Source organism: Vidua chalybeata, chromosome 6 (genome assembly GCF_026979565.1).
Source record: "Vidua chalybeata isolate OUT-0048 chromosome 6, bVidCha1 merged haplotype, whole genome shotgun sequence".
In the NCBI taxonomy this organism is placed as follows: Eukaryota; Metazoa; Chordata; class Aves; order Passeriformes; family Viduidae; genus Vidua; species Vidua chalybeata.
In genome coordinates, this window is record NC_071535.1 from 22,660,010 (window position 1) to 22,671,896 (window position 11,887).

At 47.2% G+C, this 11,887-nt stretch overlaps 1 protein-coding gene across 3 annotated transcripts in view; it reads right to left on the bottom strand.

The window, feature by feature from the left end:
- Positions 1-6,702, bottom strand: part of IFT43 (intraflagellar transport 43) — a 43,650-nt gene extending 36,948 nt beyond the window's left edge. The window contains exons 1-2 of one of the 3 annotated variants that reach the window (XM_053946347.1): positions 6,068-6,190; positions 5,603-5,692 (exon numbers count right to left, since the gene is read on the bottom strand). In XM_053946347.1, coding sequence (XP_053802322.1) covers positions 5,603-5,692; positions 6,068-6,121 — 144 coding nt within the window. In that variant the 5' untranslated portion in view covers positions 6,122-6,190. Of the gene's footprint in view, positions 1-5,602; positions 5,693-6,067 lie in introns of all 3 variants that reach the window. The other 2 variants (XM_053946345.1, XM_053946346.1) reach the window with 2 other exon arrangements.
- Positions 6,703-11,887: the final 5,185 nt, after the last annotated feature.

Genomic DNA, 11,887 nt, shown 5'->3' on the forward strand with positions numbered 1-11,887 from the left:
AAAACCAAAAACCAAACGTGAGCAAGAAGAGAACAGACTTGGTTCCTTCTCCCTATAGCATGATAAGATTCAAATGATTCAGGTGTGTAGGATCCTAGAAAGATTCATATGGAGAGTCAAACAGCCATGCCAGAGACCAGAATTGATGCTGGAGCAGTTGTACTAGGGGTTATACACTGTAGCAGGCTACCCTTTTTTCAGAAGCTACTGTTTCTCAAGGCAACCTCAGATTCTCCCCCGAGAGCACAAGCTGTAGCAGTTAGCTTAAGACAGCTGCCATCAGTGTTAGCTTCAGCAAACGATCTTTAGCTAACACTATAAGGGAGCAGCTTGGTTGTGGGATAGATAAGTAACTCAAGAAAATCAACCTGTTAATCACTGTGAAAGTTGCAAGCTGGTTGAGAACCTTTTAGATGAGCAGACTGTCAGCACCAGCAGTTGCAACAATCAATGCAGTTAGGCACCAAATGCAAGGAGGTAATTAAGAACCCAATAATCTCTATGCTATTCTAGAAATCACAGTCTTCAGAACCACCCAGGAGGAGAATTTAGAGTATCCTAGATTGACCTATGACCCTACACCAGGAGTATGCATAGGATGGCTGGAAACACTCCACTAACCCACCTGACTTTTCTTCTGGATTAAATCATCTCTCCTGTGGAACATGGAAGCCATGTGATTCATAAATTGCATATATCTCTCATGGAAGTGGTTTGGTATCTGAGTTCATTTTGTGTCTTTGCTGTCATCTGGTCTTATGATCTTACTACAACAAGAGCAGAGGGGGGCTACACACAGATTAGAGCAGCTGGGGTACAAAGGTGTCCTTACCAACGAGTAGCACAAATGAACACAGATTTGCCCAACTGGTAGAAATCTGTTGGAAGCATGCATCTGTCAGCCAGGGGCCTGCTTGTTCCCACAGCCAAAAGCAGAAAGGCTTCTGTGGGGTCCAACATGACCTAAGCATCTCTGGATGTACAGAGCTCAAGAGGTGCAAGACTTGCACTAGCATGGAAGAAAATCCAGCTGGGCAACACATGTTGGAAAAGCATTTAAATAAACACTTCTTGGAGCAATCTTTCACGTGGGTCTCACCCTCAGCAATACTTTTTTTTTTATTATTATTATTATTCTTTACTCATTTGGGCTTGGTAATAGAGTCCTATTAAAACAAAGCCTGGATGTCAGCCTAAAGAATCACTGCCAGGAGTGTTTGTAAACTGGGTGGTGGAAGTCCAGACAGTTGCTTTGCAAAATGCACCTGTGGGAACATCCTTCCAACATGCAGCAGAGATGGCCCAGGTTTTTGTCTGTCTACGGGGATCCGTGCTGAATAAGGTATTTTTTACAGCAAGAAATGCTTTTTAACTATCACCCAAGGACCACAACTACATAAGCAAGTTTACAAATACCAGCTAGGACAATAAGAGAAAAAAACATAGTTTCAGAAGTGAAAGCACAAAGCCTTTCCCCACGCTGTGATGAAATGTGGCAGAGAGGCAGCAGGGAGCTTGATTTTTGGGCAAACCCTGATATAAAGTCATTCTGTCCTACCTGTGTGGAAATACTCTCAAAATAGAGAAAACCTTCATCCTTTAGGCTGGCCATTGCCTAGTAAAGCAGTCTCTATTCAAAGGATCTACAGAGTGCTGCCAGAGACACACTGGCAAAATCATACTGAGACTGCAAGAGGCAGAAACCAGGGAACTCTTGAACAAGGTCCCAGGGGAAGCACTTCACTGTAGGATAAAGAAAATAGACCATGGAAGTAGGATAACATTAAAATATTTTTGCATACAGATTTCTTACAGGACAGCAAATAGTTCACTCTTGTTGAGAGAAGAAACAGAAAAGGAAAAATCTGCTGATACATTTTAAAAAGGCTTTTCCACTCAGCTTTCCAAATCAATCTCATCAAGAGCTCCAAACCTGGCCAAACAACAACTTCTGATGGATGTCATCAAGGCTGTTGGGTACAGTGATGTTAGAGCCAGGAAAAAGGTTTGACTTTTATTCTGTAAAAGTGTCCAGAAGTCCTGTTAGTATAGGATAAGCAAAGATTTTCAACAGATCTCATTATATGATCTGTCCCTCTCATTATACAAATAACATGACTAGCTTGACTTTCTCCTATTCTGTCAGAAACTTGATAGCATCAAGATGAGTAAATGTACCACATCAAGCCAGGGGATGGGAAAGGCCTCTCAATGGAAAAAGAGATACATTACCCCTCTGAAATGAATGTTTGAAATGCAGAGTTCTGGCATGCAGCAAGCAGATTTATCTCTAGGAATTCCCACTTACAGCATATTCCCATGGGTGCCCAAGAAGTGCCTGCTGAATTGCCAAGGAGCTCTGAAGGCAGGAACTCACACAGCCTTTGCTGCAGGAGGGTGCCAACTGCACCAATTACAGCAAAGAATCATGTTCTATCTTGTCTGGTGAAATAACACATAGCTGCAGTGTTGTTTGCTAGTACTTGTACTTCTGAAAAGGCAGGAATGTTCTGCATGTCACATGGGCAGAGTGTGAGCTCTGTGACCTTTCATGAGCCCCTTGAGGAGGTCTACATTTGAAGATAATGCAGGTACTTCCACACAGAATGGGAATTAGGAAGTAGATTTGGGCAGAGGAGTTACAGTTTTGCTGCTGTAGTTAAGAATATTCTTGTGGGAGATACATACACACATCAGGCACTGAAAAAAACACTAAGATATCACACTGTTTTCATAGAGCTTGGGAGAAGTATATTAGGCTACAACGCACAAGACATTGCAACTATGCCCTGGGGCAGGAGGTTTTAACACACATTTGTTGTACAGAGCAGCACACAGTTTGGAGTCTCTTTTGGAAGAGAGAGGCCAGGCCAAGCAGAGATCAGCAGTAACCTGATAAGATCTATGCTTCCAAGTCAGATGATTTGCCTATTGACTTCAAAACAAAGATCTTTTTAATTACAATAATTGTCCGCCCTCTAAGTGAATTTCCTTGTAATAAGCCCAGATGTTGAAACATGGATAGACAGGTACTTTTTGCTTTCTTCAAGCAAGCTGCTCTGACTGGAAAACACTTCCTGGATGCTTCTCAGTGTCATGAAAAGACCCAAACAATAGCAGAAATGGTATGTTCATACCAGAAATGTTAGATGGGTGGAAACTGGGTTGATTGGCATGGAATTAAAAAAAAATAAAATTAAAAAAGAGTCAAGGTGAATTAAACTAGTTTTAAAACTCTGAGGAAGGCAAAATCACTAACCTGAATGTGAAATTGCATATGAGGGTGTAAATATGGCAAAGGTTTAAGACAAACCCCTTTACCTTCAAAAATCAGTAAGAATAAAACCTTCTATGCTGAGATTAATTACACGGCACCTAATCCAATACTGCCAGTTCCAGAAAAAAAAAAAAAAAAAAAAAAAAGGACTTCTTTTTTTAATCTTGCATTTCTTTTGGGAAGATTTCTTATAAAGGGTTCAAAATGACTAGATGGCTGAATGGGACATCCATTGTAACCCCACCACTTAACAGCAAGATAAGGCCAAGCTTCCAGAAAAGTAAAAGATGATTGCCAATCTAGGGTGAAGGAAAAAACAATTATTAGTTCTGTTAAATACTCACTTTGGTAACAAATATAGTCAAGTATAAAAAGCCTCCAATTTTGGAGCAAAGGAAAAGGCTGAGGATTATTTACAGTGGATTTTGTCTTTCTTCCAGTACCTCCAAGGTTCTTGATTAACACAAACATTTAGCAACAGAGACTTGTCTGAAGGGAGACTATTGACATCTTCCTGGTGGTTAAGATCCAGTACTAACATACTTGAATGCTGTAAGGCATGGAAGTCCTCACCCTTCTGCTGCTGAAAAGCTCACTGCTTTGCTTTCAAACAGCACACTATATATATTTCTTAGTCTTCTTCAAGACTGGCCCAAGTCCTGGAGCCCCTATGATCTCTTCCCGGCTATTGATATGGTTGTAATGCGAGCAGTAAGCACAAGCAAACTACAGGAAGTTACAGTCCATCAGCTGTACCTCCACGTAATGCTCTGGTCTCTTTAAAACCAGAGAATCAGACCATGAACTAGGATGACCAGTTCCAGCAAGAGAACAATCTGACAGCGAGCCACCCTAATGTGGAGGTCAGCTAATGATTACAACCCCTTAAACCACCAGCTGGTTTCCCTAAGACTTTTTTTACCTATGAGGTCAACAGTTCTAGTTCTTAAATTCAATCTTCTGCACATTCCCTCACAGAATTCATCCTGAATGCCTATAGCATATCCAAGGGGAGAATCCCTAGGTGGAAAGTGATTCTCCGTTATGCCTATCAAAAGAAAAGAGCATACTTTCTCCAGAAAAAATGTCCGCTCTATGAGGTGTTAGCAAGCTAAGCTGTAATAATGCTATTTTCAACAGCATCACAGGGTCTCAAAGGAAAAATCCCCCCACAACCATTTTGGCACAGATGTATGGGACAGAGCTACTCAGTGTAATAGGAAAGTTTTGTCACTGCACAGGAAATCGGGGAGTAAGCAGTCACTCCAAGACAGACGGTCCCAGGGTTCTGAGCAGAGTAGCTTGAAGCAGAGTTGGTGCCAGGGTGACCAGCAGGGCAAAATGGGTTTCCAGTTTAAAGAAGCCAAGAACATGGTATGCTGGAGACCACTGACTGGCACTGCAAAATGGGAAGCATCAACTCATTTAAACAAATATCACTGGCAACAAAGTGGAAGTCGGATGACATTTTTGTCCATCTGGTATGTGTCAGGGAGCAAAACTGGTATGTCATTTCTTGAGAGCTGCTCCTTCTAGCAGGAGATGTCTGTGGAGAAGCCATGCTAACATCCAACAGCAAGCTTCCAGGAAGAATTTCAGCATTCTGCAACGCTAAGCAAAAAAATCAATTGAAACAGTTCAGATCTTTTTCTGGATACTTGAGGATGTTTACTCACTCCCCTGACAAAGAGGGGTTCCTGACCCCCTTCCACCATTTGAAGGTGTACTAATAGAACAGCCTCTGAACCAACTTTTCCTCCAAAGACAAGTGGGAGCTGAGTTTGAATATTATTACCCAAAAGGAAAAGTCTCAGATGCTGCAAAGCTGGCTCCTAGCATGACCTTTGTAGCCATGCACAGAGAAAATGAAAAAGCACATCACAAACTTGATAGAAACCATGTCAGATGTACTCTGGCTCTAGCAAAGCAAAGTACAAAAGTAAGGCATCTGTTTATCTGTCTTGCGTCCAAAGATGGTGGCAAAACTGGTCACAAAATGATGTGCCTGCTCATATTTTAAATCTAGAAATTAAAGTATCAGGAAGATATGCATGTACAGAAGGGAGAAGCCCCAAGTCCTGTATGATATTACTCTCCATACTTGACATGTAAGAAACCATAGCCCTAGATAGGACCCTGTGTGGAAACTACTATACAAAGGGCAACATCAGGAAAGGGACAAGGCAGGCACACGAGTCCCAAACCTAAGGACAAAATTCAAAGGGCAAAGCACACCATGCAGGAAGGAATCTCAGAAGAAATTAATAATTGTCCACTGGAGACAACAGCAGGACAACAGACAAGCCCTCCTGACAGGACACCCACCTCTCCAAGAGAAGCAGACTGGGAATTCTTCCTGCTGAGATTTTCACCTGCAAAGAGGTCTTGGCGGGCTCGACGGCCCATCTTTAGTACCTGTAGTGCAGGGGGAAACACGAAGGAGCAGCGGACACACAGTTTTTGACAAAAGGCGTTTCACTGCAGGGAGCAGAACGCAAGGCACGGCTCTGCCGTGGCGCCACGCCCCGCAGCGAGGCGCGGTGCCCTCACAGTGCAGAGGCTCCACTTGCCGCAGGTGTGAGCCCCGCAGCCGCCTCCCGGCCCGCCCAGCCGCGCTGCTCGGCCCCACCGCCGGCCGCTCGGCTCTGCTCGGTTCGGCCCTTCCGCTGCACGGCGCCCCACGGCAGCCGTGTCGCCCACCCCGCACCCCCTCCGGGCCGCGACCGGACCGCGGTCCAAGGCCCCGGAGCCCCCGCTCGGAGAGGCTGGGCCCGCCCCGGGCCCGCTCACCCCGGCGACGCCGCCCCTGCGCGGCGCCTCCGCTCGCTCCGGCTCAGCCTCCATCCGCCGCCGCCGGTGCTTCCGGCGGACAGCCCGCCCCGCCGCCCCGGCAACCGCGGGCACGGCCCCGCCGGGCTCGGCCGGCAGCCCCGCACCGCCCGGCAACCCGCCCCCGCGGGCTGGGCCGAGCACTCGGCGCCTGGCAGCCACAGAATCATCCACCCCCGCAGCAGTCCTAGAACCTTGGCCTGACTAAGGGGGACACCAGTGCTGCAATACCTCATGCGGGTTCTCAGCCCTTTCTAATTCCACTTGCGGTGTGGCAGGCCAGGAACAGTCTGACGCTCTGCCTTCTCCAGCTTTTTGCCGAAGACACTTTTTAAGTTCCCATTAAGGCTGATAAATCCTAGCCTTACACATCTGTCTCCTGATCGAGGTTTTTGCCAAAGTCTCCTGATGCTCTTCCCAATTCTCCCTGGCTCTCTAACACAGCTTTCCAGATGGGGCAGCCAGTCCCCAGAGCCCACGGTGGAGGCAGTGCCAAGGATCAAATGTAAGCACAACGATCATTACACACATGCATCTCAGCCGTGACTTGTGCAGAGATTTCCACTGAGCTGTATAAAACGACCCATTTCTTGGCTTGACAGATGTACAGATTAATTGTAAATAAATCTGGTTTTAGTTCCACATGTTTAACAAACCTTCAGTTTTCCAGTACTTTGTCCCTTTGCCTATATTTCATTCTGCAATCTCACATTCCTCACAATTTTCACCCATCCTCATTAGCCTAAATAATTTCTTCTGCTGTTACAGTAAAGAACTGTACCACCACAAACTACACTGCTAACGCTTTGCCATGATGAAAATTGACTCCATAAGTCTAAACTTTTAAGCCTCCCAGGAATATCTTTTACTAAAGGCACTAGATTTCACTCTATACCTGCTAAGCTTTTGTAGAAGCTCATGGTTTGGCTGAGGAACTTTAAGTCATCTAAGTAAATTGTATCAAATAATTCTCCTTTTTTCCATTCCTACTGACATGTTGAAGTAGGAACTGTGCTTCAACAGTTGTGCTGTGATGATCTAAGGATTAAGTGAAATAAGATTTGTGGGCAGAGGTAATAACTTTTTATTAAACCAACTGATACAGCTGGAAAAGAAAACATAAAATAAGGGTTTCTGTGCCTGAAAGTTTGTGTGTTTTTTCCAGCTGTATCAATTGGCCTATAAAAGATATTATCTCCCTTTACAAATCTTGACATGTTCAAGGAATTCAGTAAGTGAGACATGATTTTCCTTTTTTGAAGCCAAGCTCACTGGGCTTTATGGAATTACAATCTTCCATATACTTTGTTCCTCTCTTTTAATTACAGATTCAAGCATTCATGAGGTAGAGAGGGTAGTTTGCACCTAGCCCCATGCTTCACCACCAGGGCCATGGGAATATGGTCCTACATTTCTCAATTCTCCCCAGCTCCTCCAAACATCTGCTGCAACAACACAGCTACACAGATGCCAGGAGACAGAGGGGACTGTAGCTCTAGGGTTACAATACACTTACAGCTGACCTTCTCGATCAGAAAAAGAGCACCCCAAGAGGAGCATGATAGCATCCAGAGCAATGTCTGCTAAAACAGGAAGGCATCCCTGGGGCAGGAATCCTTGGGTAGGAGTACATTGCCAGCTGTGCTCCTGTTGGCATCAGTGCTTGGCACCAATCAACAGTGGATGGGAACTGTCACCATCAGTTTATCATCCTACTGTAAAACTTCCATACCTTCTCTCTGTGTGTTCTCACAGGCAGCTCCTCACAGCACTGACTCCTTTTCTCTTTCTTCTGCACAGCCAGCTGACTCCTTCCTATCCCTAGAAGCACATACTAACCCTTAGTGTCCCTTGCACGACCACCTAATCCCTGCTTCTCACAGCACAGCCAACAAACTCCTCTTGAGTAGCTAATCCACTCTTCTATAGCTCCCATCCTTATTGGACACAGCTGTGACCTCTTAAGGGCAGGGCTGTTCCTACTCTTTGTAATTAGCACAGCTGCAACTCCTCAGGGGTGAGATTGCCTTCAGCACTATCTCTATTCTCTTACAATCCATCCTCCCACATCCTCCCACACAGGTAGCTGGCAGGGTCATCCTCCCAGAGCCGGAGTAGAGGGATACCATCCTGGACAGTCAGATCATGAAGCAGCATGACCAGTGCATTCACTTCTTTGGAACTGCCCTCCACCTCCAAGCTTCTCCTCCCAATTCCCCTGCGTCCCCATCCCAGACAGTACACCTGTACTTCCCATATTCCCCCAAGACACTCTGTGCTGCTTGCTGCCTACCCCAGGGAGAGAAGTCTCAGGCCAGCTGAGGGAGGGTGAAGTCCATGTGCAGGAAAGAAAACATGTAAAGACTTGGGCTACTGAGCTTTGCCTCAGAATTTCGACTCCTGACTTCAGAGATTCTCAATGAGAGGGAAGAGCAGATGTGCAGAAAGAAGGAAACCTAAAAATCAGTCCTACTTCTAATCCCTCTGGATTCCAGTTATTGGAATGGGGTTTGTCACCTACCCCTGAAAGTTTTGCCTGCTTGGGAAGGGCAACAGGAGGAAAAGAGTTTTTATTAATCATTTCATGTTGTTGCCAAAGTGTTTGCTTGTCTTAAGTGTTTGGGTTGCATTTTCTGAACAGTTTAATTCTCCTCTGTCTTACAGGTGACACCACAGGCAGCATTTGACCCTTGGCCTAGATCAGCTCCACTTAACCAACTGAGAAGGAGCCAGGGAGCAGGACAAATGTCTGGTGCTGCTGTGGTTGTCCAAAGCTATTTTCAGTGCATGCTTTCTGTCCAGTTCAGGTCTGTGGTGCCAGGGTTTCTCTTTCCCAGTGTACAGTTTCAGGTGTATTCTCAGCTCTCAGTCTGCCTTACTTGTTTGGTTTTGCCCTCACTGTAAATCACACTGCTGCCACCCCCTCTAAGCTGAACAGCAAGTAAGAACTCTGCAAGCATTCCTTTCACGGACAAGTTCTCACATCTAAGCATGGACTCTCTCCATCTGGTTTCAGCACAAACCTATCACACAGAATAGGACTAACAGAGCTCCCCACTAGTGCTGTTTACTGTTGATTTCTCCTTGACTGGCAGACATATGAATAGAGCTTGTGTCTGGTACTCCTATCCATGAGAAATTCTAGGAAGGCAATCACACTTGAGCCCTCCCATATGCTTCTGGTCCTAGACCCCCTTTAAAGCAAGGGCACACACGTAGTTAAAGCTACAGCTATGGTGGAAAGCCCACATGGTCGCACAATGACCACCTTATTCAGCGTGGCCAAAGGTTTTCTAAAGCAGGTCTTTGACAGCAGTAGGATTTATGGGATGCAGGGCAATTCCAGTAGCAACAAGTGACACAGCACAGTGCTTTTTCCCTCACCCAATCTTCACATCAGGCAGGCAGCCAGACTCCCGATTTTGATATGGGCCAATTCATTAAGACATTAAGCTTCCAGTGAAGCACTGGAAGTGCTCACTGAGTGAAACACTCAGCAAAGACTGCTGCTGTATCCTGCTCCACACTAGCAGCATACTGGCAGCTCCAAGCATCTCAGTTTAATTTTTCTGCAGGTTTTTTTTTCCTCCATGTACCTTCTAAGGGGTTTTGGAGGAGGGAAACAACTGCAAATATTTTTTATTCCTGTAGGCTCCAGAACAAAATCCCCTGACAATTGCAAAGCTTCAAACAAGATATCCCTCCCCCTGGAAGGTGAAAGGGGCTTTGACAGGCAGCAAAGGCCCACACATTTGCCTGTCTTGATTGCCATCAGAACAGATGTTATTTGTGTTACATCAGCCCCAGTTCAGACTGTCAAGCCCCAGCCAGAGTTGCCAAGTGTGAAATATTTCCTATGATACACGTTCAGTAGCCCTGTCAGGCTCTCCCTCAGCCTAGCTGGATTCCAGCATGTAAAAGATGTGCAACCTGTTAATGACTGCTGCTCACAGCCACCTGCATTGCTTCCAGTGCATGTCAGACCACGGGGCTTCCCCACCTCTTTTCAACCCACAGAGCAACACTTGGAGCAGAAAGTGAGTGACCCAATACTGGAACCAGCAGGGACACGTACATCCTTCTCCACTATTACTTCCAAGCAGTAAGCTCCCGCTGTCAGCTTGTAATAGAAAAGTCTGATCTCAGCCATTAGCAACATAACCTTGCATTTTGTACTATTGTATTTCATCCCATTTCTCCTGTATTAGCCTTCAAAATTGCCTACCCCCTCCTACAGGATATCCCAGTCCTCCCCTGTATCAACAATGCCTCCAGTTTTGGATAAGCAGCCAATTTCATTAGCACATCCATTTTTGCGTGCCAAGATCATTAATAAAACCTGGGCCCAGGACCAGCCTCTGGGAAACTCTCGTAATTTCTTATATTTTCTGTACTTATCTCCATCTTAACTAATAAGTCACTATGCGGCACTGTAGCAAATGGGTTACTGGAGTCTAAAGCAATCAGTTTGACTGCATTTAGTGTGAGCTCCAACCTGGCAGCAAGGTAGAGGCGATCCCAGTGTGGAAAAGCATCCAAAATTCATTTCAGAAGTACCTGGGGAGCTCTAGAAACATCCATCCCAACCTACATAATAATATTCCATGGATACTTAATGTCAACAGTGATAATTTGCATCTTACTTCAAGTTAAAATTTGCCTAACATCATCTTGGAGCTACTAGATCTTGTTACATTTTGTCACTCCATCAAAGAACTCTTAATTCCTCTTCCCCAAGCAAAGCACAAGCAAACAGTGAGCAGTTCACCCTTACATCTCCTCAGAGCTGCACAAAATGGCTCACAGTGCATCCAGCACCCCCGGCTGCGCCGTGGATTTCCTGTCAACCTGTTCCACACTCCATGTCTTGGATGAGTCACTGCCCTCTGAGCTTGCAGTGCTCTCCCAGCCCAAGGCCCCTGAACATGCAGGTAAGGGAAGGCTCCCTGCAGCTGTGCCCGGTGTTTCCAGATGCCTCCAGCTGCACTGTTGTCTGCTGTTGCTGGACACCACCGCTCCAAGGGGCCACATGCCGCCGGGGCCCCACCTCTCCCAGAGCATAAAGATCCAGGACTTGCTTCCACAGAGAGTTCTGCCCACATCCCACTCTGCCCACAGCATCGCAGGAGCTGTCCCTGCCCCACTTTCCCAACGCACCGCCAACCCAGCGGGCTGGCTGGCTCCTTCGGCAGCGCTGCCAGGGCTGCGAGCGGCTGCCATGGGTTGGGAAGGCACAAAGCCGCTGGCTCAGGAGCTGCCCCTCTGCTGGCTCCGGGAGAAGGACTGCGTGCTGGGGGCAGGGTCCAGGTGATGCCAAGAGGAGAGCTCTCGCTCGCTCCAAGGACCGGGAGCCCTTCTCTGGTCTCCGGGGCAGCAGGCATGGGCCCAGCCCGCGGCACTGAGGCGGGAGGCCGGTATTGCGAGTGGCCGTAGCGAGGGCACGCCCCGGGAGAACGACCCGAATAGGCCCGGGTTATGAATTATAGCCCCATCCACGGCCGGTGCTTTGTCTCCCGCCTGTGGTCCTGCCCCTCTCCGACGGTAGCGGATGCCCGACGCAGCCCCTTCACCGCAGCGAGGGCTGCCGTGACCGGGCACCCCCCGGAGCTCTGGTTGCCACCTGCCTTCAGGGCCGAGGGGCATCGCCCTGACCCTGCCGCCCCCGTGCTTCGGCCCGCGGGGCCGCCAGACCCGCCGCAGCCCCCCGACCGCAGCGCGGCGGCAGAATCCCGCCGCTCGGCCCCTCCCTCCCTCGGAAAGAAACCACATCAGGAAAGTATT